Raw genomic sequence first — 27,326 nt, 5'->3', positions numbered from 1 at the left:
AGAGGTTAAAATGCCATTATTTACACTTACATAGTACTACATATACATTTATTTGCATACAAGTGTTAACTACCTGAAACCAGATTGGCCATCTCATGATGTGCCAACAGATGTCCATGACCTGCCAGCACATTACGCAACAGATCCGAGTCTTTGTTGTTTACAGCTGGACTGCACTTATCAGTGAGTTTATACTTAATTAGTTGTACAGTTTGTGTATCAACTGATCAATTCCAAAGAGGTAAGAAGAGCTGGCCTTTGTATGCTGGGCAAGAGGAATGGGTTTTAAACTTTTAATATGTTTGTTCAATGATGCAATGACAACTTACTGAATTTTGTACATAAATTTCTTATAATGTTTGTTTTCAGTCACTACCAGTAATTATGTTTAAGCATTTATCATTATGTATTAATGTTTACATTTGAGTAAATGTTTTGTAAAATTCATGTTTTCATTCAAAAAGTGAATATGACCAATCTGAAACCACATTGCATGTTTAAAAATCAAACCTTGTATTGTTTCTTTGAATCTTTCTCTTTCATGTATTTTGTAACCACTTTCCAGTAGATAGTTATAATTTTGTGAAATATCTGTTAACTTCTTTTGAGTGAGTGCAAGTTTTATTGTTTTTGTTGATTTTAATGGCACTTTTTGCACATTATTGACTCTGTCATGTCAAGGAAATGGGAGTTATGTGTCTTTGCTAAGGACAAGCCAAGACAACCAACACTAGCTGGCTTGGGATGGTATCGATCCCACAACTCTTGGATTACGAGGCCGATGCTATGCCATGTGAGCTACTGTGGCTCCCACCAGGTGAACTTTACATATAAGTAGTAAAATATACATGATAGTAGTGATAATATGATTTTCTTATTGTTTGAGTGTTGTTTTCTAGGATTTTTTAAAACATTCATGCTCAAGGCCATACATATATGCATGTCTTTGCACTGTATTAAAAAATAAATAGCATACTCTGCAGATTGTTTTTGTTACTTGAGTATGTGGAAAAGTATGTGTCTGTACAAATGTAGACATTTTCATGGAAATGGTCATCTCAATTTTCAAAGCAGAAAATACCCCCAAAAATGTTCCCTATTTGTTCAGTGTGAAGAAAACTGTCATCAAAATTGGTTAATGAAACCTTGATATATCACTCATTTGTCATTGAAAATGGTGGTTAATTAATACCAGAATCATAACATTTTTAACTTTTAATAAGTAATCATACATTTTAATTTCTTTTAAAAACAAAATTAAGATGCAATATTCAACATAATTTTGATCAATGAAAATGTCACTAATGCCTACCAGTGGCAACACATTAATAAATAAATACCAATTAAATAAGTTTCATAAAGTGAAATTTCTGTTTCAGTTTTATCACTCAATTTGGTTTCAAAGTAATCATCAAAAAAATGCAATATGCCCTCTTGTATTCATATGTGAGAAATGTCAATCGACTGTTACAACTATGATCGTGGGCATTTCTGTGCTGACTGTTTTGATCTCTGACTTGCAGAATTATTTATTGTACTGTTGCACTCAATTAAAAGCAGACCCACTTTGTATTCATCTGTCAGGTCAACTCGTTCCAAATGATCAGATGAACACTGTTATAAATAACATGTAGTTATGTAAGTAATATAATTAAACTACCTTGTACTATCTTCACATTAACAAATGTGATCAAAGATAACAAAGCAACCAAGCAAAATAAAAAGCTTTTTTCACATTATGGAGAAGCAGAGTTCTAGAGTTCCTGAACTGGCACTCAAAGGTTTCCTTAAGGATGAAAAGTGTGTGTGTGATTTGGATTTTTAACGTAGCTTTTAAAAAATTTTCAGTCATATCACTACGATGTCTGCAGTGTGATAGTTTATAGTGAGTCTAACACTGGGGTCATCATGCTGCAGACATGTAGCATGATGTCCCACCCAGTCACATTATCCTGAAACCAAGCCGACCAGTCCTAATACTAACCTCTTAATGCTGAGCGCCAAGCGAGGTAGCTGCACAATTTGTGTAAGTCTTTGGTATGACTCGACCAGGGATTGAACCCACGACCTCCTGCATCTGATGCGAACTCTAACGATTAGGCCACCGGAGCGGTCAAGGATGAAAAGAAGTTCCACTATTACTTTCAATGCATCAATATTTTACTACTGGAGCAATAAATACAAAAAGAATTGAGTTTTGAGAATAGAACAATAAAAAAAGTATTGATGTTGAAGGCATTTCCAGAAATAAATGTACTGCATTTTTGAAAAGAGGAATCTTGTTTTGTTCAGAATCAAAAACAAAAAGCAATGACATAATACACAATGTTTTTGCATATATGTGATGGCTTTTGAAACCGTTAAATAATTCTAACAATCTTTCAGAGGTTGAGTATCTTGAAGAAAAAGGAAATTTATATAAAATAATGAACAACTTTATTAGAAACAACTCTATATTAACAGTTTTTTCTAATGTGATTATAAAATGGGTATTACACCATAAAACAGTCCTGTAAACATTGCCACCCATCCCATTTTTTAATGTTGAGCACAGATGGCATCCCCTTAATTTGTTGGAGGTCCCTTGGACCCCATTGTGCAAGTTTTTATTTTCTTTAGTGGCATGTCAGGATAAACCTACCAAAAATGTAAAAGGTAAAACAAAAATTGAATAAGAATTGAAAAAGAGTATTGTAACAGGAGAAAGATTTGAGTTCTGCAGTGGTAATGATACTACCTTTACACCTGCTGTCCTCTGACAGCCAGATTCAAGCTTGTAGCAAGGCTGATGGATTATTTCATACCTTGGTTTCATGTACCTTCAGAACTCATAACAATAGAAGCAAGGGTGGGTTGCATTTTTTTAGTTAAGAGATTGATGGAAATTTCATTAACCCTTTCATCACTATGAACTGGTTTTCCAGTCTAGGGGAAGTAAGTATGTCAAACCTATGGACTGCTGTACCGGTCTGGGGCAGTGTTCTTCTTTAGTCATAGTTCCCGACTACATAAACTTTGGGGTACCTCTAATAACTTCCTTCTTGAAATGTAGCTATTATATTTGGATTATCTCATGAGTTAAGGTTGAATACAACTAGAAATCTCAAGGAAAGAAGGCACTTTTTGAGCGTGTATTGCGAATGGTGAATTTCTATTCAAAATGGTGAAGTTCGAAGCAAGATATGAATGAAGTGTCAAATTATGAATCATGAAAATATTTAGCTGTTGTGACCTAATACAGTTGAATGAAAATGAGAGAAAACATCTGGAGAAGCATTTGAATGTGCTTGTCGGTGACAGTGATGACAATGAAGAGGACTTTGAAGGTTTTCAACCCGAGGAAGTGTGCACTCCACATTTTTGTTCTGGACGAAACTTTAAGAACCAATAGGATTTATTTCAGTTTTCTATGAGAGCTGGACCCACCTGAGTGTTAGATGGCTCAAGAAAAGCTCTGGAATGCTTTCAAATCTTTGATTGAGATGAAGTTTTTGAAAATATTGTCCATGTAACAAAGTAAATAAATAATTGCTTGTGCATTTTACCCAATGTGTTACCTGTTTGCACCTTTATTTTAACAGTTATGATAGATATGCAAATGTTAGTGAATTAGTCATACAATTTAACTTTTAACCTTTATTTTGATACCTAATCCAGCCAGATATCTTTAAAACTGGTAAAGGTATGTTATTTCAAAATCCACAAGTCATTTTGCTTTACAACTCCACAGTTACTTAGTGTTTACGGTTCTATGCCTGCCAAGTTACCTAGTGATTGTTGTTGTTGTTGTAGGGTTTAACGCCATTTTTCAGCACAAGATAGGCTATACATGGCGGCCAGTATTAATGGTGGAGGAAGAACCCATGAAAACCCTGGAAAGAACCACCGACCTACGAGAAGCTACCGGCAAGCTTTCTCACATATCCATACCGAGCCCGAGACTCAAACTCATGCAGACAGAGGTGAGATGGCAGTGATCCGTGACGGAGAGCACTTTAGACCACTCGGGGCCCCTACCTAGTGATAAAAGGGTTATCTCATTTGGCCCCAATCCCGCCTGTAGGCGTGATGAGGCTGTACCCTATTTCTGAGCTCTGCAGCACCCAGGTCATTTAGGATACACCAAAGTGGGTGGTATTACAAAAAAGCAGACAGATATAGCTCTACAATGATACAAAATACAGAGGGAAAAACCTAATTTTTTGGACCCCTTTTTTTTTCACGCAAAATTCGCTCATGGTCAGAATGCGATTTGGTGTCTGAATTTTAGACCTTTTGGCCTCAGATCTAAGGCAGACCGGTCTGAACTGCACACAGACAGGTGAACCTTTGCAAAAACTAGGATAAGGTGGGCATTTGGAATAAAGAGTGAACTCCATATGAAAATGACTGGACATTAAACAAAAATTTTTTTAACAAAAACCTCCAACTTTTACCTTTCTGCTTATGTGCAAACAAAATAACCAAATGGAAAACAATGTTTCTAATACAACTAGGCATTAGTCTCATGGCAAATCTGTTGAAAGCCGATGTATTACGATGTATTCAGAAATAGCCCGCAAAATGTCTTTCCTACTCGCATTCAGGCAAAAACGACAAAAACCTCCCGGGCTGAATGAGTTAAGCACTAGAAAGGCTAAATACATCATTAGAGATGCTAACCCGTAAGTATGCATATTAGGAATCCAGACATTAGTTCTTCTGAATCTAAGCAATCCATCTGGAACAGGTAACATGTTTTTGAAAGTAACCAACTGCATCATCCTAGAAGACTATTAATACCTGTACATAGTAATGATTCTGGTCCAATAAGAACGTAAATGGTGTAACCACTCAACCAATTTCAGAATTCAACCAATTTCAGAACCTTGAATTCCTTTAATATTTTGTCAAAATAATAACAATAAACATTAGTTTTCCTCTCAAATTATCTGCATCTTTCTTTTTCTCTTCATCTCTGCTGCCATTTTACACCTATCTACAGTCTAGGTCATATGCCACTTGTTTAGGCTCAAATAAATAGTAACAAGCTTTTAAAAATACAAGAATTTATTTCCTTGAAAAATTCTAAAAGAAATGAGAAAAAAAAATACGAACTTATGGCTTTATAGAATCAAATCCCAAAATATCTGAGAATAAAATTTTAGTAGTCCTAATAACAAAATGTTCTACTATTTCACATTCGAATCCCGACGAAGAATCCAAGATGGAAGACAATGACGTATGCTGCAATCTGTAGTGTTGAAGTCTACAGTTCCTTGTAGAAATAAAAATTATCACTCTTGTTTCTGATAGCTGAATAAATTTTTACAAAAAGCTGTCCTTGTTCCACAATATTACTTGAGCACATGTATTTTCCAGAAAAATAACAGAATTAATCATTTTTGAATCCAAGTAATTTGCAATAACTCCAAACCAAGTAATATGAAATAACTCCAAACAGCACAACATACAACGTTTAACAGCCCAGCTTCTACTGAGATTAATTCTCCAAAACATAGGTTATATGAGCTTCCTAAAACATAAACAAGGGTCATGTGATCATCTTCTGGAAGTTTATAGAAGCAAATACTTGTTACAGATCATGTTTACCCAGTGTGACCCTGACGAAGACCAATCATTTTTACTCTAAGAAATAAAAAAATAAAAAAATTGTTTATGTCTTAAAGACAAGGTCCCATCATGACCTTGGAAACAACCAATCATTTTAAAATAAAATAGAACTTGTTTACGTAGGTTGCTACTACAAATTCTGAAACAAGGTCAGGATTTAGATCAACACCTGGTGTTTATAAACTAACAGTCATGATCAAACTATTTTCTAAAAAAAAGTATCATCTCTAGTGAATAAATTTACATTAAAATATCATTTAATGAAAAATATAAAAAAAAATAAAACTGACAAACAATTAAATTGAAATAAATATGTATTAAATCAGATATAATTAAATCAAATATACATAATACTAGGTAACAGTTCATTTGTTTTCTAGATATGATTTTGTACACTGAGAAACCATACTCTATCATACTAATAGTACAGTATTTTCTTTCTGCCTGTGAGCACACAGACAACTCCTGCTTAAAATCGTCACCAAAAGTTTGATCCTCAAGAATTTTTTTAATATAATACAGAATGTAGAATTTTTTAAGTACATTATTTATCACACACTTGTGTCATGATGTCTATAAACTGTGACAAATTCATAGTATCACATACAACTGTAAACAGTAAACAATAATAGTCTGCAGGGTTGAAAAAAAATTTAGAAAGCACATGCTCAGACTGTTCAGGTGTTGCTTTGAATTGATATGTGTCATACCTAACACCTGGTCAACCTAAAAACTTCAGTGGGTCCTATCAAAACAAAGGCAATCACCTGAACACAGCACATGTTTACAATTCATTATTGCTATTAAACTAAATGTAATTAATACTGGTTTTAGGCAACAACACAATGGTTTTCTAACAATTAACAAGCCTGACTGGATGATCTGGGTAGATTTTGGTGGTAAAACTTGTTTAACATTATTTGTCCAATAATATGCTCTTTGTGCTAGTTTACGTTTTAAAAATGGAAATCCAGGATCAACAGCAATAGTAAAATGTAGCATTAATTTTGAAAATTTGTGAGATAAGAAACTGAAGGTCCACAAAGTAAGGAAATGCAAAGCAGAGGACTTGAATAAACTGGTGTTTATTTGGGTTCTAGCTTTATCTACACTGCTGCCAAGGTAACTCTTCTGTGATCTGATACAAAAAATATTTATATCAGTAATTCAAGCTTTCAGTTTCTTCATCTGATATTCTGGTGTGCCATGAATTCTCCGTCCCTTGAATGCTTTTACATTTGGAAGCAAAGGTGGTTGTCTCAGATAACAGCCTACACGTCCTGGAGTAAACACTTGAATATGTCCAGTGATGCCAGATGGGAGCAATATGGAGACCCAACCTAAAGAAGAAATTTTTTAAAAACTTTTATATGGTATTGTCTTTAATTAAAATACATTTTTGCACTCCTTTTTTAATTCTCATATAATTAAAGTTCACAGGCAAAACAACAAATGAAATTACAGCTGATTCCCATGACTGAACCTTTAGAGGGCAGACATTTTCTCAACATTAAAAACAAGGAACACACTGAAGTGGTCTGTAAAGAAATTGAATATTTTCATTTCTCCAATTATCCATTTAATTATCTACTTAGGGCAAAAATGCAAAATCGGGCTTTGTTTCAATGGTGTATTACATTTTATGATGCATTCTACATATCAAGTTAAATCACTTGGCATCAGTAGTGTCTAAGAAACAGTTAATGCAAATGTTAATGTAGAGCATGAAATATGACTTTGTGTTGACTGAAGAGTGCTGCACTTCCCATGAACAATCTACATACCAGTTACATGATGGCAACAGCATCTGTGAAATGGAATGTAAAGTATAGGTAATTGTGACCTGGTTTTGAATCAAGGGTGTAGTGCTTTTCTCATTAGTGTCTGAGAAACTTGGCTCACTGCAAAGAATAATTCAGGTCTTTGTGGTGTGAAATATAGAACACAGTGATGCAACTTTATCCCAAGTTACATGGCCCTATAAGCAACAGTGTCGGAGAAAAACCGAGGTAAATGTAAGTTCTCACCTTGAGAAACTGAGCGTAACATAAAGGTAAGCAAAAATCAACCAACCATGATTACAGTGACCTAGTTTTCACTGACACCTCATGAAGCATCTAACATGACTCTACAATAGTGTCATGAAAATGACCTAAATGCAACTGTATGATGACCCCTCATTTGTGACGATTAATATGATGGTAGATCAGGGTTTACACAACTTTAAGTTGTATGTTGACCCCTCATCTGTGGTGCAATAGTATGCTGCAAAATCAGGGTTTACACACCTTGTGTGACAACATAGTGGTAGATTAGGGTCTACAAAGATTATCAATGTAAGCAGACCACTCATCTGTTGTGTAGTACTTAATATACCAGTGGATCAGGCTTTACACAGCTTGATATTGTATGTATATGACGCATCTGTGGTATGACACTGAATATACTGTTACATCAGTGTTACACAGCTTGATATTGTATGTATAAGACACATCTGTGGTATGACACTGAATATACTGTTACATCAGTGTTACACAACTTGATATTGTATGTATAAGACACATCTGTGGTATGACACTGAATATACTGTTAAATCAGTGTTACACAGCTTGATATTGTATGTATACGATGCATCTGTGGTATGACACTGAATATACTGTTACATCCGTGTTACACAGCTTAAAATTGTATGTAGGCCAATCTTCTGTGCTGTGACAATATGACAGTAGATCAGGGTTGAGAGAACTTGGTGTGATGATTAATATATTTCAGATTGAGGTTTACACAGCCTGATGCAGATCCATCATCACTGGTGTCACATATGCTGCCACTTCAGGGCTTACACGTCCTGAAAATGTTATGTAGACATTTCATCTTGTGTGTGACATGGTAGATTATTTTTATTTAGCCAATACAGTTTCAATGGAGTTTTCAAGAAATTAAAATATAAATTTCATTTCTGATTTGTTGGCTCTTCAATGCAAAAAAGTCTTTTGGTGAAAAATTCATGTACATGAAATTTGTATAGTTTTCCTCTGATGAAAAACTGAAAGGACTTGAATGAGGTTGGTTGAAATAAGGATGTGGAAATATGTGCTGGTCAAGTCTAAAGACCTGCCAACACTAGCAAGACCTTCCCAGTAAAGCAGTTGAAAGTGAGATCAATGTTCAGTAAGGTGTAATGCAATTTCATCTACTGCAATTGTCTACAGGGAAACATGCATCTTAAAAGTTTAGAAGTGTGATCTGAGACTAATACAGGGAAGGCAAACATTATGTTCAACTAAAAATGTTTGTAAACCATGCTTAGGTCTAAATTACCTCAAGTACAGTTTCAGAAACAGCAATTCCAAAATTCAAAACCCAATAAAACTCTATGGTTATTTATTCCTAGAATATTATTGGCTTTATGTTTCCTTGCTTCTTTAGTTTTAAGTGGCAACTGCAATCATCTCTACCAGCATAAGACGTACTCAAATCAACACAACATGGTGTCCAATAAACTGCCTTTCCCAAAAATAATAATCTTCATTCTATGACAACTGCTTACATGTTTTGAGAGGCTTATTTTTGTTTAATGCATGCCATTTTTTTTCTAAAATATGTTATAAGCATAAGCTAGATCATGCTAACATTCTGTATGAAAAATACCACTGAACCTAATATGAAATCCAGATCTGGATCAAAACATGGAAAAGCCAGTTTCCAGATTTGACTGCAACTATAAATTTTTTGTAATGTTTGCTATTATTCTCCAAGTTTCTAAGGTCATTAAAGTACAACCTATAGTCAAACTGTACAGATGGGAACTAGTGGACACAAATGCTGGAGCAGGTGGCAAAACAAGATGAAGGGGCATTTCTGGTACTGCCTGCCTCTTCATTTTGTCTATCTGACCTCCTACCACCAAATAAGTAATGGTAACCCAAAGGGTGAAGCTGAGAAAGGTAAGGAACGAACTGACTTGAGAAACAACAAGCAAAGATTGGTGTCTTGTCTCACCAATTTAAGTTAGCAAAAGTCATTAGGATGATAGTCTCAGAAAGGTGTGCAGCACAGTTAATTCCATTTTCTTAGTGGCAATCCACTGAAATTTCTAGAATTATGCAGTTTTTAAATCTTTGAAATTATAGTTTAAAAATGTTAACTACAACATAATGGTATTTACAAAACAGTTGTTTACTGTTATGGCTTCATGTTATTCCTGAATTCATAGATGCTGCCAGGATTTTATTTAAAGGGGTGAGTTCCCCCAATGTCACCAAAATAAGGGGATAAGAACAAAAAGAAGAAGGAGGAAGCATCCAAAGTTTAATATTTACCTAACACTTCAATATCTATCCCTCTTTCTTCCTGCTCCATTCTGTTAGAGCTCTGTTGAAATCAAAATCATTAAAAGACATCTAGTTGATAGGTATTAACCTGTTGACTGTTGCTGTGCTTAATCTGTTACTTATCTATATACAAATATTCTTCTATGTTGAGAACCCCTTTCACAGTCTGCTGTCTGAAGGGTCATATGCACAGCTAGTTATGAACAAGTTGGGAAACTGTTTTTTATGGATGTTATATACAATTTTCCACAGCTCACAGGTACTGTTTGTTTTCAATACTGCTGATACAAAATAAGTTTTGCTAGCATAAACACTGCCAAAGTTTCAATTAAAAACAGTTCTTTGCTGACTACTGTCATGCCAGATTTTCTATCTGTTCTATATTAGGGTTTTGAATCCATCGATGCCAAATTGTCCTTTCTAAGACAGAGATATACTGATCAAATAAATAACTACTTTTTAATTTCATTTTAGGTTCTTATTTATTCATTTTATCTTAACCCTTAGAAGGCTATATAGTTTTATAGCAAATGATCCCATAAGGCTAAATTTTTTAAGAAAAGAAATGAAAATTGCCCTTTTTTTATACTGTACTTTAATTTGGTTTGGTTTTCTGCCTTTTGTGCAGTTAATTTCTAAATACCGCTGACAGAGGGGTTGACCTGCATAATGTCTGTTTTTGTCCATCAAGCACTGTACATCAGACTCGTATTCAATATCATTTTCAGGTTAAAAATCACTCACTTGCATTTTCAGTAACACTTCCCAAGCTCCAATAATCTGATATAGTTCAAAACTTTAAAAATTATTGTCATCGTCACTATCAACAGACAGTATCTGCTGAATGAAATTGTCATCTAAAGATAAACCACTCTGAGAATCAGCCATTTTGTGTGTTCTAGTTAGCCTCTATTTTAAACATACATTTGTGACAGAAAAAGATGCATCACAGATGCAGGTTCAAACTAAAATATTACTTGGGCTTATTGTCATGTCAGTTAAAAAGGACTAGTCCTACCAAGAGAAGATAACTGAATATCTGCTGCTGCTTTCTCAAACTCTCCTGTTATCTTGAACTCTTGTCCAACCAGAGATGGAAGCTTGCCAAGTCGATTCTCATCCCCTATGGGAACCTGCATTAACAAACATGGGTGAATCAAATTAAATGAACTTTACTTTATGTAAGTTGTTATTTGAAGGATGCTAACAAGGCATTCTTTAGATGTGAAATTGATGAAACTGAATCCATGCAAAACTTGGGCTGTCATGGACTTACAGACTCATTTCAATTTAGTGTAGTTCATCAAATCAAAATACTTGCTATTGTGAATTCTTGTCAAATATGAAAAATTTAGTCCTTACAATGAATCAACTATTATAATAACCCCACCCTTGCAATAAACCTACAATTACAATAAATATACTACCACAATGAACCTACTATCATAATGAACCAACTGTTGGAATACACCTACTGTTACAATAATTTTTTTAAAAACAAATACATTACAATAAATCTACTACTACAATAAATCTACTATTACAATAAACCCACTCTTACAATAAACCTACTATTAAGTTAACCTACTATTTACAATAAAACTACTATTACAATGAACCTAATATTACAATGATCCCACTATTATAATCAACCACTGTTACAATAAACCTGCCATTAAGTTCACCTACAATTACAATGAACCTACTATTATAATTAACTTACTACTACAATAAACCCACTCTTACAATACACCTACAATTAAGTTAATTACTATTATAATGAACCAACTATTACAATGAACCCACTATTAAAATAGCCTACCCTTACAATAACCTATTATTACAATGAACCTATTACAAAATCCAATTATTACAATAAACACTATTACAATAAACCTACTATTTCAACAAACCAACTATTACAATGAACCAACTATTACACTAAACCTGCTATAACATTTAACTTACTATTACAATTAACCTTTCTTCTTAAAATCATAGTTATTCAAAACGTTGTTATTAAAATACTGTTTCCAATGCTACAGAACCATATAAGATCAAAATGAAGTTAATATTATAGCTCGCAATAAGCTAATCTTAGATGACTGGGTGAATTATACTAGAATACTCGACATTGTTACAGATATCTATGTATGTTACATATCACAGTATTTATACAATGTTTAATGTTCAACGAAATTTTACTTGTTTGACGATTTTTAATGGTTACATTGTGACTGCAATAATAACCAAATAAATTTACTTTGTCTATAATAATGTGACAATTTCGTGCATCAAAAATCATGACTGACTTCATATATTTATACTTCTACTCACAACAATAACCTTTAAAGTGCTGGAAGTCTTCCAAGAGTGCATTTAGTGGCTTACTGTTTGTCAAACATATGTGACAGCTGTTTATGTGGTTGCTTATGTTGCAGCAACATGCTTACAGCAGTTGCAGATTGAAAGGGGGATAGGAGGTTGGGGTTCATTGGTTCCAATAAATCTCATCTCCTTTCTTAAGTCAAAGGAGTTTTTAATGATGAAACAATTAAAGCTTACCAATACACAAATCACAATTCCAAAGATATTTTGAAACCCCTTCAAACTTCACCTGTTTTTATATCATGGTACCTGCAATGTTTCTGTGCCAATATTTTTTATGTAAAAGTCATCTGCTTCTTCTGCACTGACCACATGGACTGGAATCACCCAAGATATGTGCACAGTAAATAATGTGACTGTTTTCCCCTGAAGTTAAGAAACATGAAGCAATTAATGTGATTTAAACATGCCACACAGGTAAAATATACATTCTATAAAAACAATTCTGTACAACAGATCCATTTGTGGTTATTTTTATGTAAAATTGCATGTGCAGGGCTGAGCAAATTTTTTTTTGACCACTAGTCCAGGACAAGTGGTTTCAGAAAATTCACTAGTCCTACCTTTCTCTTCACTAGTCCCACCTTACTTTTCACTGGTCCCAAAATGGTGATCACTTGCCGAGATTTGATGAGATGTATGTACTTAATCCATAGAAGAAAAAAAAAAAAAGAAATAATATACAACATAATTATTTCTTAAAAGAATTTAATTTTCAAAAACATTGGTTGTTATACATTTGGCTTCTTCAGGTTCATGTATATATGTTTTAGTTGATGGATTTTAAAATATGTCCATGTATGTGTCTGCCACCTGCACCAGCACTAAGCCAGCAGTTGATAGCTGTGTCTGGGTTAAAGTCCTCAAGCTCTGGTCCATTTGCAGAAATGTTCATTAGAATTTGTAAACTCTTTTGGTTTAAGGAATTCTTTAAAGAAGTCTTCTCCGAATCGCTGTTATTACCTTCCTTTTTTTGGGGGAGGGCACCAGACAGATGTCCCCCCCACTTCCCAAAAAATGAAAAGGGTGCTTTATATCTGCATGTACCAACTCAAATATGCTGTGTGTTGTTGTTTAGTTACAGAATTTTTTTATCAAAAATTTATTTTGAAATTTCTGATGGCATATTTTATTTCCCTTCCTTGCAAAAATAATTTAGCAAACTCATTTTATCCACAGAGTAAGTATCAGCTTGCTTGACAACTACTTCTAAAGTGATCATAACATCAATTTTCTCTTTTAAATATGAACTGAAACAGCTCATTAATTAGCATAATTGTTTTGCTTCAAACACAATATCGCACGTGGAAGTTAATCATCTGTATAATCAATTATAAATTAAAGAATCGTTACTGTCATTTAATCAGTTCATAAAGGAGACCAACACTGATGTCGGTAAAGTACCTTTCATTAATTTAATTACACTGACTCGCTGGATTAAAATCATAGTGAGCCGCTCGTTATGATCTAGACTGAGTAAACTCATTGCAACAAAACCGCTTACAACACTGCTAATTGATCATACTGGCTTTCTTTTGTTTGACATGTTTTGATTAGCCAATAATTTGGTCGCTTAGCCCAATATGCAGTCAAGCGGTAACAGGATGTAAATGTATACACGAAGAGGGGTAGAATCAAGTATTCAGTATGCCCGGAGGGCATGATTGGCCAAATAAAGGTAGATATAGTGATTAAAGCACAAAAGTAAGGACTAGCCCGACTTTTTTAAAAAGCACTTGTCCTGGACTAGCGACTTGGAAAATTTTACTTGCCCGACTTCAAAAATGATTAGTCTGGGACGTCGGGCTATGGGATTTGCTCAGCCCTGATGTGTAACATTATTAGATTGGGCACACAAATGTTGTTTTATCAAACTATCAACACCAGGTTTCATGCATTATTCATGCCTGGTGTGTTATTACACTTGTCCATGATGTGATACAAGATATACTCATAGACTGCTCCAGTGGCCTAGTGGTCAGAGCATCCACCTTGGATGCAGACGGTCGCAGGTTCAAACCCTGGTCAAGTCATACCAAAAGACTTATAAAAATGGTACTTACAGCTGCCTCGCTAGGTGCTCAGCATTAAGTTTAGTGTTAGGACTGGTCAGCCTGGTGTCAGGATAATGTGACTGGGTGGGACATTTTGCTATATGTCTGCAGCATGATGTCCCAGTGCTAGACATCACTATAAACTCCACACTTCAGACATCGTAATGATATGACTGAAACTGTTGTAAAGCTATGTTAAAAATCCAAATCACCCCCCCCACAAACACACTTATAAGTCAGATCAAACTGAAAATGGCAACTCAGATCTTCCACAGCATAATTCATCAGCAGATCTGTGTCTATGTAGTTTAATCAGTAGAACAGGCAACGTAGACCCTGTTCTGCCAGTGCATTATACTATGGCAGATTTGGGTCTTATGTAAGAATAAAATCATTCATGATTTTCTGAAATAAACACTGCTGAATCTCTCAAGTGTGTTGAAATCCTTGCCCTTCAAATGACATGTCAAACCCCATCCCCCCATGACAATTAATGATATCCTGTTACACCACAAATTGACAGAGGAAAAGGAAAAATTTAGCAAGGTGAATAAAATGGAATTTAGTTAGAGTGTGATATAGAAAATAAAATTTTTACAGAATGGATTTAATCTTCCTCTCATGATACTGAAACAGTTTGGTCAATTTATTTAGTGAAGTAGGATAAGTTTGACACTGGTCTAAATCACTGTCTAGGAGGCTAAATCCTAGGAAAAAAATAAAGATATGTATTTATGAAAAATATGGCTGATCAAAATATTTTTTAAGTAAAAAAAATTGTAAAAATGCAAAAAAATGTGCTTTATATGAATTAAATACTAATCAAGTCATCAACACATGCCTTCAACATGCATTTCAAATTTATTTGTCTACCTTAAATGGTATTTGCTAAACTGTGCAAACAAGGTTTATGGACAGAAAAATATAAAGTCCAAAAAGCTTCCCCCTCCACATGTGAAAAAAAAGGGAATAACTACTGTAATGGCCTGAAAATCTAAACAATTATTCATAAAGATATTTTAAAAAAATGAAAAATAATGCTACAGTAATAAGAACCTAATTTATTCAGATCTTGGGATTCATCCAAGGATCTAAATTCCACATCTGGTCTGGTTTGGATCAATTACTGAGCCATCTTGCTTAAGAAGAAATTTGGGGGCAGGGAACATTATAATGGAAAATATGACTGGATTTGAATGTCATGAAAAAATAAGAAAAAGATATTTGTACATGAAAAATGTAAAGGATTATGAGATTTTTTAAAAATTTTAGTATCATTGTCAGCTTGAATATAATATGTTACAATCTTTCCTCACCAATTTTTCTTCAGAGTGCAGACTATATATATATATATATATATATATAAATAAAATAAATAACTGTTCTAGAATTTACTATTTGTGGCTAGAATGCAAAATTGTTTCGTCTTCTATTTTATCATGTTATTTTACTGTTATAGCTTTACCATGATCCTGGAATTTAAGATTAAAAAGAAACAATGTTTTTTCAGTTTCATGTGTAGTTTTTGTTGTGCCCAAAATGTGCAGCTGAATTGTTTCTCTTGTTCATATGTCCTTAGTCAGACTGCATGTCCAAGTCAATATCTTTTCACTTTCAATGGTTATTACAAATAAAATCATGATCAAGTATTTCAACGACTTACAGCTTCAGCAACATTAGACACAATCATTTTGTTTCAGGGGATGGTGAGCACAGTGAGTGACAAAAATATCTGAGACCAGTCATCTGCTAAAAACACAAGCATTACAAGTCTTAAGAAAAAACATTGTACTAGATTTACCTAGAATCAGATATTATCAGAGAAGAATTTCCACATGTGGTGAATGAAATATCAAGTGTGCAAAAGAGATATTGCTGTACCTTAAAAACAAAATGGTTTTACCCTGGTTTGCAGTACATTATATGATACTACCAGGCTTCCTAAACCCTACAAGAGATTATGAAACTCATACATTAATATATACTCTATCATTCCTTTTGTAGAAAAGTATGAATACAGCAGATTTTCTGTAGGGACAAAGCAGGAAAAATAGGTATATTTGAGACAAAAAGTAGGGTAGAATCTTTGTAAATAAGATCTGAAATGAATATACCATCATTTTTTAATTGTGTACCCAAAAATTGCTGGGACTTGTTGAGGGAATGCAGTTAATGTAACAAATTTTGAAAACATGTTGAGAGGAATTTATGTGTTATCTTTATCTTCTATTTATATACCTTTTATAGAAATATTCAAATTCTATCTTGTTTACATTTATTTGGAAGAGTTTATGGTCCTAAAGTTTTTATGCAATTCTTCATATATACATTAGTATCTTACTTTAAGTTGGTGCCATATTATGCACATATTATGCTGTGCCATGCTATTACATACATACATACATACATACATACATACATACATACACACACACTCACACATCACTTGAAATGTGAACCTTGGCATAAATGTGATTGGGAAAAGTATTCAAGACAGAAAGAAAGTTGTTCCAGAGGTGACAATTCCATTGTGGATATATTAATTTTCACATACTAATACATTTCAATTTATCACTGAGTAACTTGCCTCCAGGTAATCCAATCTAGCAAGACCTGATACAAACATCACCTCCCCTGGCTTCATTAAAAATACCCGCGGTCGGACAAGTCCCTTGGGTAAAATATGCAGCAGTTCTTCTTGTGTCAGTAAGTTTATAATCTGCAAAATTAAACATAAATTTGCCTGCTAATACAAATATTCTTGTTTACAAGTGAAAGAATGAATCCAAAAACACAATGAAAATAATAAATTAATCAAACAATGAACAAATTGATATATCAATCATTCAAGCAAGAAAGCAAGTCAAGTTTAATGAATCATTGAGGCCACTCTAAACAGAGTTCTTTGTGTATGAAATAAAACAACAAGTGGCACAAGTGTCAAGTGGGAATTATACAGCTCACTACCATACACTTACCTTAATGGCAAGTTTAACAACAGGCAGGTGCCCTGAGTTGAAAGATATCCATGTCTGAATAATATCTAGGTACTTAGTAAAATCTAATGGCACTTAAAAAATGATATTAATTTTATTTCATGTATGAGTTAACTTCAGGTGGACTAGTCTGTACTTGCATCTTTTGTATAAATATGAAATGTGCTCATGGTATGGCTCTACTTGCATGATATAGTAAAGAATCCTAGTTTTTTTTATATACTTGTAACTGCTTGCCCCACTTGACGGATGAAAGTATCTTCTATCTGGTTTCTATGAAAGTCATACCATTGTTATTTATATGAAAGTCACACCATTGCTAAGGAAGCTACTCCAGCTCAAAGATTCAACTCTGATTCAGATCCAAACTGGCATGACTGTTCTGTGGAAGATGCAGAAGATAGATTTTCCATATTTTTGGAAGCCACATCCCTTTTAAGAGAGTCATGTCAGGTACAATTTTGGTAGAGCATGTCCAAAGGAACACTTCTGCCAAAATTGACTGAAATGGACTGCCATTCAAAAGAAAAGTCAAAAACAGTTTTTCATCAGGTTTATTAGGAAGTAACAACATTGCCATTGGAGCCACCTTGGATATAATTTGACTGAGCATATCCTAACAAACCCTCCAACAAGTTTGATTGAAACTAGTTCAGTATTCTGGTGATACATCTGAAAATAAGGTTTTTTATAAGGTTGCCATGGAAACCATATGGTTGTTCGAGACACCAAAGATAACATTTTTATAAAGCATTTCCTAGAAAACAACCCTACCAAATTTATCTTTTCAAGAAGCTGAAATCAGTTTTCAAACTGTCTGCCAAGGAAGCTCCATCAATACTAAGGAAGCTACAACCTAAATAAGTTTGAGCAAAATTGGCACAGGTATTCTGGTCAAATCAAAATAGGTTATCCATTTTGGTTGCTATGGCAGCTTTGCTAGGGGAGCCACCCTGAACATAATTTTGGGTATATCATGTTTTCTGGAACATTCCTACCACTTTCTGATTTAAACTGGCTCAGTGATTTTTGACAAGTTGAAAACAGCAATTTTTATGGATGACACAATGGATGACCCTTGTCAGATACAGGCCATACCATAGCTTGCTGGACCTTATAGGCAGGTGAGCTAAACAACAGAACATTTTGAAATCAGTATAAGAGATTATAGGGACAAAAATGGTCATCTTTCCTAAAGACCGACTGTTTTAATTCTTAGAAAATAATAAAAAAGATGCATAGTAATGATACTACTGTCACTTGGTTCAATTCTAGTCATCAAAATATTATTGACTCATGCTGAATTTTTGAATAAGACTGGACACTAAAAGTTGACTGAAACAATTCTGTCTAACTTTAGCACATACACATATCAGTTGTTTTATTGTGATTAGTAATGTATTGTGATTAGTCAATTATTGTGATATTCATGTATTGTGATTAGTCATATATTGTGATTAGTCATATATTGTGATTAGTCATGTATTGTGATATTAATATATTGTGATTAGTCATGTATTGTGATTAGTCATATATTGTGATTAGCCATATATTGTGATAGCCTTGTATTGTGATAGCCATTTATTGTGATTAGACATATATCATGATTAGTCATGTATTGTGATATTAATATATTGTGATTAGTCATGTATTGTGATAGCCATGTATTGTGATTAGTCGTATATTGTGATTAATCGTGTATTGTGATAGTCATGTATTGTGATAGTCATGTATTGTGATTAGCCATATATTGTGATTAGTCATGTATTGTGATAGTCATGTATTGTGATAGACATGTATTGTGATATTCATATATTGTGATAGCCATGTATTGTGATAGCCATATACATGTATTGTGATTAGTTATGTATTGTGATAGTCATGTATTGTGATATTCATGTATTGTGATTAGTCATGTATTGTGATAGCCATATACATGTATTGTGATTAGTCATGTATTGTGATTAGTCATGTATTGCGATAACCATGTACTGTGATAGTCATGTATTGTGATAGCCATGTATTGTGATTAGTCATATATTGTGATTAGTTGTGTATTGTGATAGTCAGGTATTGTGATTAGTCATGTATTGTGATTAGCCATATATTGTGATTAGTCATGTATTGTGATATTCATGTATTGTGATATTCATATATTGTGACAGCCATGTATTGTGATAGCCATATACATGTATTGTGATTAGTCATGTATTGTGATATTCATGTATTGTGATTAGTCATGTATTGTGATTAGTCATGTATTGTGATATTTCATGTATTGTGATAGCCATGTATTGTGATATTCATGTATTGTGATTAGTCATGTATTGTGATAGCCATGTATTCTGATAGTCATGTATTGTGATAGCCATGCATTGTGATAGTCATGTATTGTGATAGTCATGTCTGTTTATCCATTCAATGACTCCTTATTATTTGAATTCCTTCTACATATATATACATTAGGTATCATGTTTCACTTGGCTGATTAAATGGCCATTCACATTTCTAATTCCAAGATGAACACACGCCTTCATAGATAATAAAGTTAAAATACTGTTTCTTGTTGACCTAACACAACATTGGGGTTGTAGAAGGATTGTTTCCATTATCTATGTTAAAAATGTATAAAAGAAAAGCATAAAAAAATCAACCTTAATATGCAGACAACATAATGATTAAACCACTGTAAATCAAATAGCATTATTAAATTGTAGTAAATCTTTAATTACAATAAACTTTTAGCCAATTATCAAAGGGCATAAACAAATTTTGGTGGAAAATGATTCTCATAAAAATGGAGTATGATTAGGTGACAACAGTCTCATACATTTTTTTAATTTTGATGAAAAAGTTTCAAAAAATTATAACAACATTATGTCACAAGGTGGGTCAAAGAGTAAAAATGGTGTCACAGTACTGTGGATTTTATTTATACAGATTTTGGCACTGAGCCAATCAGATGGCATGTTATATTCACAGATGGGTTAGATTGTAGAACCCACTATTTCGTAAATGACAGAAAGTGTTTAAATGCGATTAAAACCAAAAATCAATTGGCAATATTTTACACTGAACAACACACAATGTTAATATAAACATATTTCCCTAACACTCATGTTTAACCCCTATCCAAATTGTAGAGTGCATTATTGGTGTAACACAATTTTAAAAAAAAATCTCAATGTCAGTTTGACATTTTAATTGTAAGCTGCATTCATGAAATGGTGGGCACTCAAATCGTACCATGGTTGCAGATTTAAAAATGTCTTGTCACTTTATTCTGATGCCACTGAGTTTCAGATAACTGGAATTACTGCCTACAGCAAGTGTTAAAATTTCACATATTTCACTTTAAATAAATAACACCTACTGGTACATCTTCTAATATCTAAGTTTGACATCCAAATTGTATCACAGCATTCAGGAAACATTGAGCACTAAAACTAAATCCTGGCTGCAAACGTTTTGGAATGGACAATATCTGAGTCTGGTAACAAACTTTCAGAAGGATCCATTTGAGTTGGATTACCAACTCTAAACTGCCAACCCTAACAAGGCCATCTCAGTAAGACAATATTTTTCAATAAGTTAATCCAATTTTCAGTAAGATGTAATAAAATAGCATGTACTACTATTGTTGACTTGAAAAAAATGCATAAAAAGGTTCATAAGTGTGATCTGCTGCAGTGAAAACAATCATTATGCTCAACTATAAAAAGTGTGTAAAGAACACTAAGATCTTGATGACCTCCATAAGAGTTTCCAAAACAAATGGAGCTCAATAACTGCTTGCAACTTCACTCAACTTGATCTGTTTTTTAAAAATCTGAAGTGGCAAAAGAAATCAGCACTCCTGTCATAAAACAATCGATGCATGAAGTAGTTGTAGTAGTAGGGTTTAACGCCATTTTTCAGCACAAGATAGGCTATACATGGCGGCCAGTATAAATGGTGGAGGAAGAACCCGGGAAATGTCCAGAAAGAACTACCAACTCGATGCATGATGTCCAGCAAATGAAACTGTTGCAATTCCAGCTTTTCCCCCCAAGGATGTGAATATTCCTTGTAATGTGATGTGATTTTGATTTTTAACGTAGCTTTAACAATTTTTCAGTCATATCGCTACGATGTCTGCAATGTGGCAGTTTATAGTGATGTCCAGCACTGGGGCATCATGCCACAGACATAAAGCATGATGTCCTACTCAGTCACATTATCCTGACTCCAGGCCGACCAGTCCTGACACTAACTTCTTATAAGTCTTTGGTGTGACTTGGCCAGGGATTGAACCCACAACCTCCTACATCCAAGCAGATGCTCTAACCAAAAGGCCACCGGAGCGATTCTGAATACTCCTTATTATTGCTGACTATTTGAATATAGATGATGATTGTCCTTTTTGGCTTCAATGTCTTTAAGGATGACACTTCTAAAAAATGCTTTCAGAAATGGGTTGATCATGCAAGCATTCTGCATTTAAAAAATGTGGGCAGATTAGAGCATCTCAGATACTCCTGTAAAGTTAAACCGGTTACCTTATAACTCTTCTGTATCTAATATTAAAATCCAGATCCAGACCAAACCTAGACATATCAATAACTAGATTTAACTGCAACAACAGCATTTTTGTATTTTGTGCTGTTATCCCCACAAGTCCTTAATTTACTGGTGCTTTTAATAAGACTTACGGTTGATTATAAGGGTTGGCAAACTTGCTTTGAAACTTCTGGAATTCTGGAACAGTCAATCTGGGTCTAGTTACAAACTTCCAGAACATTCCATTTGGTTTTGGTTACAAACTTTCAGAAAAAGCTCCATTTGGGTTTGGTTAAAAACTTCCAGATCAGCTCCAATTGAGTTAGGTTATAAATTTAAAGAACAATCTATTTGTGCCTGGTTACAAAATTATGAGACAGTTCATCTGTACAGTCCTCAGCATATATATGTTAGGTATATTACAATTTCCATTACATAATTTATATGTGAATTTTTTAAATCTGATAAAAAATTAGCCCTTTTTGCTAAAGTCATTAAAATGTTAGGCTTGCTAATACCTGGTGATTTGCAGTGTAAATTCTGTTGATCTTACCTGTCGTTTATCAATTACACCTGGAGTATCAAAAAACCATTTAGAATTCAAAAATTTCTTTTCGTTGAAGGTTCCGGCCTTTGACACCTTTTCTGTCCCAGAGTCCACCACCTGATCATTAGAGGCCTGGAATTTAAATCCAGCCCATTCCAGATTTCTCATGGGATTCTCCATTTCCTTCTGGATTTCTTCATCTGATCTGAAGTCAGTTACCCCAACATAACCTGAAAACAAATGCCTAAGAATTTGCACTGGACACAAATTGTTTAAAAAGCACAAAAACCATCAGAGGTACTGCACATAATCACTGACAACAACATAGATCCTAATCTGTTTGCACATTATGTGAAGGCCAATCAGGGTCTATTTCATTTATTCTACTTATTGTTCCTAGCAAAGTGCAGAGACCCTGATATGCCAGTGCATTATACAATGGCAGATTTGGGTCTGAGCAGTGGCAGTTGGACCTCACTCATATGTGAGAATCAACAGAAATTTGTTTATCCATAAAAAAAGTTTCTGAGTTCAAAAATCAGGAGATTGATTATTTAAATGGCATACAAATTTAATCAGGTTATCTACATATGCATATTAACAAGCATTTAAACACCTAATTTTAATAAGTGATTTAATCAAAGTCTCTGCAAAAACAAAACAACCAAAAAAAAACAAAAAAAAAAAATCACTGATTAGGTATTAGTCTTGCAAGGCATTGTCTCTGATATTTATGTTTGGGGGGAGGCAATCATTTCCATATAGCATGTTATGTCAGCAGTCCTCAGTGAGAATGGAAGCTAAATTTTCAAGAATATCTCAACTAGTTGGTAGCCCACATTGTCTCTGTAGCACAGATAACAAGTGAGTATGGCTAAATCATGGTGTAATTTTCTTGAACAAAATGAATGTATCTAATTACATGTGGCCAAATGTCATATGTTCATTTCATTAAAGATAATACACATCTAACTGATATGACTTTGTCACTCCTCAGTTACCAGTCTCCTCAACAACTGAAATGATGGTCAACAAATCTGGAAGAAAGAAACCACTTCATTGTGCTGGAATATGCTTCTGTAAGAAAAAAGGCATCAGAGTACGTCACATACACTGACAGTCTAAAACATCAGAATAAGTGTGGTACAGCCAAAGCAATTATATTCTAATCTATGCAACAGTTTCATTATGGGCTGCCAACCATGTGATGTATTCTTGAAAAATACGGCCTCCAGTTCGTTGCACACCACAAATGGCTAGTGCTATACAGCACAATTTTTTTGTTCAAGCAGTAAAACCTCAACCCACCATCATACATATCAGGATTGAAGTCTTACAGTGAAGGACTAATTTGGTATGCTAAAGAAATATTATAGTAAATTATGTTCTTCCAAGAATACTTACCTAATTATATAAACTCTGCTGTGTCCCAAATCTAGACCTCCCTGTAGTTCAAAATAACAGATAGACAATGAAAGTAACATACATACATTGGAGGGAACTCTTCCTTGATACTATTAAGAGGACACATGAGGTAGCAATGGCTTGAACCTCATGGGCTTTAAGTTTCATAAAGGTGAGATCTTGATCACTGAGTGACTTGTAGCACTCTTTTGATTGTTGTGACAATCCACCAGGAGAGAGTTGCAGCCAAAAAAAAAAAATGTCTACAAAGCCCTTAATAGAGATAAAGAGACATTTCCAACCCTTTCCTTTTGCTTTGGAGGCATTAAGACAGAAGCAGAGAGCATGCACTGGGCACAAGTCTGTTTTGATCATCCCCTGCACTAATATTACTGAGACTGGGAAATCTCTATGAGTAAGAGGGCTACCGAAGGTAATTGATTTTTTGTGAGAAAACTCAGTTGGCAGAGAAGGGAAACTGGAGATAGACAGAGTCAATGGACAAGGCATGAATCTCACTTCTTCATCTCAAAGAGGCAAGAGCAAGAAGGAAAACAGTTTTGAGTGTGAGATCCAGAAAGGATGCTTTACTCAATGGTTCATAAGGGGATTGGTTAATAACCACAGAACACAATAAAGATTCCATCTGGGCATAAGAGAGTGGGAGATTAAAATACTTTTAAAGATCGGTAATTTGCAGATCTGAACCAATGTATGTGCCCCAAGAGAATTTAAGTGTGTTGGAGATGGCAGCTCAATAGCCTTTGATAGTGGATATTGAACATCTTTCGGTCACAATGAGGAACAAAAGGAAATCAGCAATGGAAGTTATAGAAGGGCAGATACGATCAATGTGTTTCCTACTGCACCAATCACAGAAGATTCTCCAACAGGCATGATAAACTTTGGATGTAGAAGCTCTCCTGGCTTGAGTGATACAATTGGTGACTCTGTTCGAAACTTTGTTCTGGCAAAGAGATTGTTTGAGATGAGCCCATGCTTTCTGATCCAGGAAAGACAACACCTAAAAGGCAAGTTTGTTGTTGAGCCTGGTCACACACAAGTCCACTAGAGGTCTTTCTCAGAGGGATAACAGGGACTCTGTTACTGAATGGTGAAAGAATGGCTTGGTCTGTTCTGGACAGGCTGTCTGCTAATACATTCATCTTGCACATAATGTGGCTAACTCAGATTGTGACATTCTCTGAAGGTGCCCAAATGAAGAGGTTCCATATCTCCATGCAAACGGAAGGGGCACGTGTTTTTTGTCCTAGAACATAGAGACTTACCTGTACCACAGCCTATGTTTATGTAAAAGTGTATGTCTACCATAAATGTGTAGAACATGAGGTAGCCTCAGAATTTCCACAAAGAACAAAGTTATAAGGGGGTAAGAAGAAAGGCTACAATAGTTATTTTAGAAAGAATGGACAATTGTTGTTGTTGTTGTTGTGGGGTTTAACGCCATTTTTCAGCGCACGATAGGCTATGCATGGCGGCCAGTATTATTGGTGGAGGAAAAACCCGGGTAAAACCCCAGGAAGAACCACCAACCCACGAGAAGCTACTGGCAAGCTTTCTCACATACCCACATTGGCCGAATCCTAGACTCGAACCCACGCAGAGGTGAGATGGCAGTGATCCGTAACAGAGAGCACTTTAGACCACTCGGCCACTTGGGGCCCCATGGACAATTGTAATGCTGAGAATATTAACACTGTAGAGAATGCTAATTTGCTGATATCTTAACTGTACACAGGCATAATTTCTCTGGTCACTCAGCAAACATCTGCACACTAAGACATCCTTGAAAAAGAATGACACATTGTATCTACCTTCTGCACATGACCATGCAACAGAGTGGTGTGCAAAAGGTCAAACTGACTTATCTACACTCTGTAGGAGGATGTATTCACATCAACCGGGTGGTGTATTTTTGGCATAAAAACAGATTAGCTAAGCAACTGCAACAGGATAAGTAACTGCTGCTATTAAATTAAAGACCCCATGAAACATTTCTTCATGTGACACAGAAGCCTTCAACCCATTGCATTCCTAAAATATTCCCACAGATTAACAGTTTTTTAATGTTTATATATAATCTGTAATTTCTATACACTGCTTCAAATCAATATTTTGTGAGGAAACTAAAAAGAACAAGAAAAAGTATATGGTATTCAAGTGTAGTATTACTGTCAATGAAAGAAAGAAAAATAAATGGTATCAGTAGATGGAAATTTGATTTAATACTTATTTAAAGTGATTCTTCATTCAAATGAAACTGCTGTTGACAAATTTACATCTGGCCTGAAATTATGTCTCAGTTATCAACACAAATTTAATCCAAACAAAAAGGAAATGTTTATGATACTATTATTTGAATCACTATCTATATAGAATAGTTATAGCAGAATAATGAAGGTCATGCTTCAGTGATTTTCTGATAGAACCTGTCAATCAAATCTGTCAAGTCTGCTGGTACATGCAAATGTTATTCAGGTAAATAATCCTGAAATTGTTGAATTAAACAAGTCCAGCTTTGACAATGCTACAGATAATAAGATCTGATCCTTCACACATTCAAAATAAATCAACTCAATGAGGTTTTAAGATCTGCCAATACAGTACACTGATCTTCACGATTGACATCTTTCTTTTCCCTGATGTGAGAACTTTTACACACAATGGGCTGCCAAAATGTGGAAGCAAATTTTCCCAACTTATCTAAATCTGTTTTAAACAGACATGATCAAAGGTGGGATACAATGTTCTCGGAAGCTTGGTGGGTGGAAGGGCATTGCTGCATCCCCAACTCTGATCTGAAATTAAACTCATTCAAGATCCTAATCATTATACAGCTGGTCAAAATCCAACACAGGTTGTTAAAGCTAGTGTGGACCCAAAGTCAGGTGGATGTGCAATCAGAGGCCTTAACATCTGCATATATTATGGAATGCTGGAAATCAAATTAATTCAAGGTCTCATCAATATATAGCCCAAATTTGGCTGAAATGAAACATTGTTCACACAAACATTTCAGATCAAATTTTACACTTTTCAAGGGTTTGTTATAGCTCTTTTTTCTTTCCTAAGGGCTTCCTTAAATTAACTTACCTATTTTTCAATTCGAATTCTAAAACCCCTGTATTTGAACTCATCTTACAGATTTTAATACAAAATGTGAAAAGTTTGTCTTGAAATATTAACATCAACAATAATTCAATAAAGGCAAAGTCAACAAAAGTTAATGTCATTACTAATTTTCCAGTTGCATCAGTAGCTTGTCAAACCACTGTATTGTATCTTCCAAGTATTGTTCAATATTTACATTTTACATCTTCAGAGATTATACCATATAGTTTTCTTCCATAATATTTCATTCCTGCGCATTCTCTTTTGATCATTTCCTTTGACAGTCTGAATGAATGGCAAGTTTTAATTGCCTTATGGG

General features: G+C 34.4%; 1 protein-coding gene across 2 annotated transcripts in view; it reads right to left on the bottom strand.

Annotated features, from left to right (window-relative positions):
* Window positions 1-2,413: 2,413 nt before the first annotated feature.
* LOC149795322 (nitric oxide-associated protein 1-like) overlaps window positions 2,414-27,326 on the bottom strand; it is a 34,132-nt gene continuing 9,219 nt past the window's right edge. For both annotated transcript variants that reach the window (XM_089965088.1, XM_089965089.1), the window contains exons 5-9: window positions 22,478-22,701; window positions 16,977-17,108; window positions 12,585-12,701; window positions 10,966-11,080; window positions 2,414-6,953 (exon numbers count right to left, since the gene is read on the bottom strand). In XM_089965088.1, coding sequence (XP_089821214.1) covers window positions 6,781-6,953; window positions 10,966-11,080; window positions 12,585-12,701; window positions 16,977-17,108; window positions 22,478-22,701 — 761 coding nt within the window. In that variant the 3' untranslated portion in view covers window positions 2,414-6,780. The remainder of the gene's footprint in view (window positions 6,954-10,965; window positions 11,081-12,584; window positions 12,702-16,976; window positions 17,109-22,477; window positions 22,702-27,326) is intronic.

The sequence above is a fragment of the Sinohyriopsis cumingii genome, chromosome 7 (genome assembly GCF_028554795.1).
Source record: "Sinohyriopsis cumingii isolate HCF-2022 chromosome 7, ASM2855479v2, whole genome shotgun sequence".
NCBI lineage: Eukaryota > Metazoa > Mollusca > Bivalvia > Unionida > Unionidae > Sinohyriopsis > Sinohyriopsis cumingii.
This window is presented reverse-complemented; position numbering and strand designations above follow the sequence as displayed.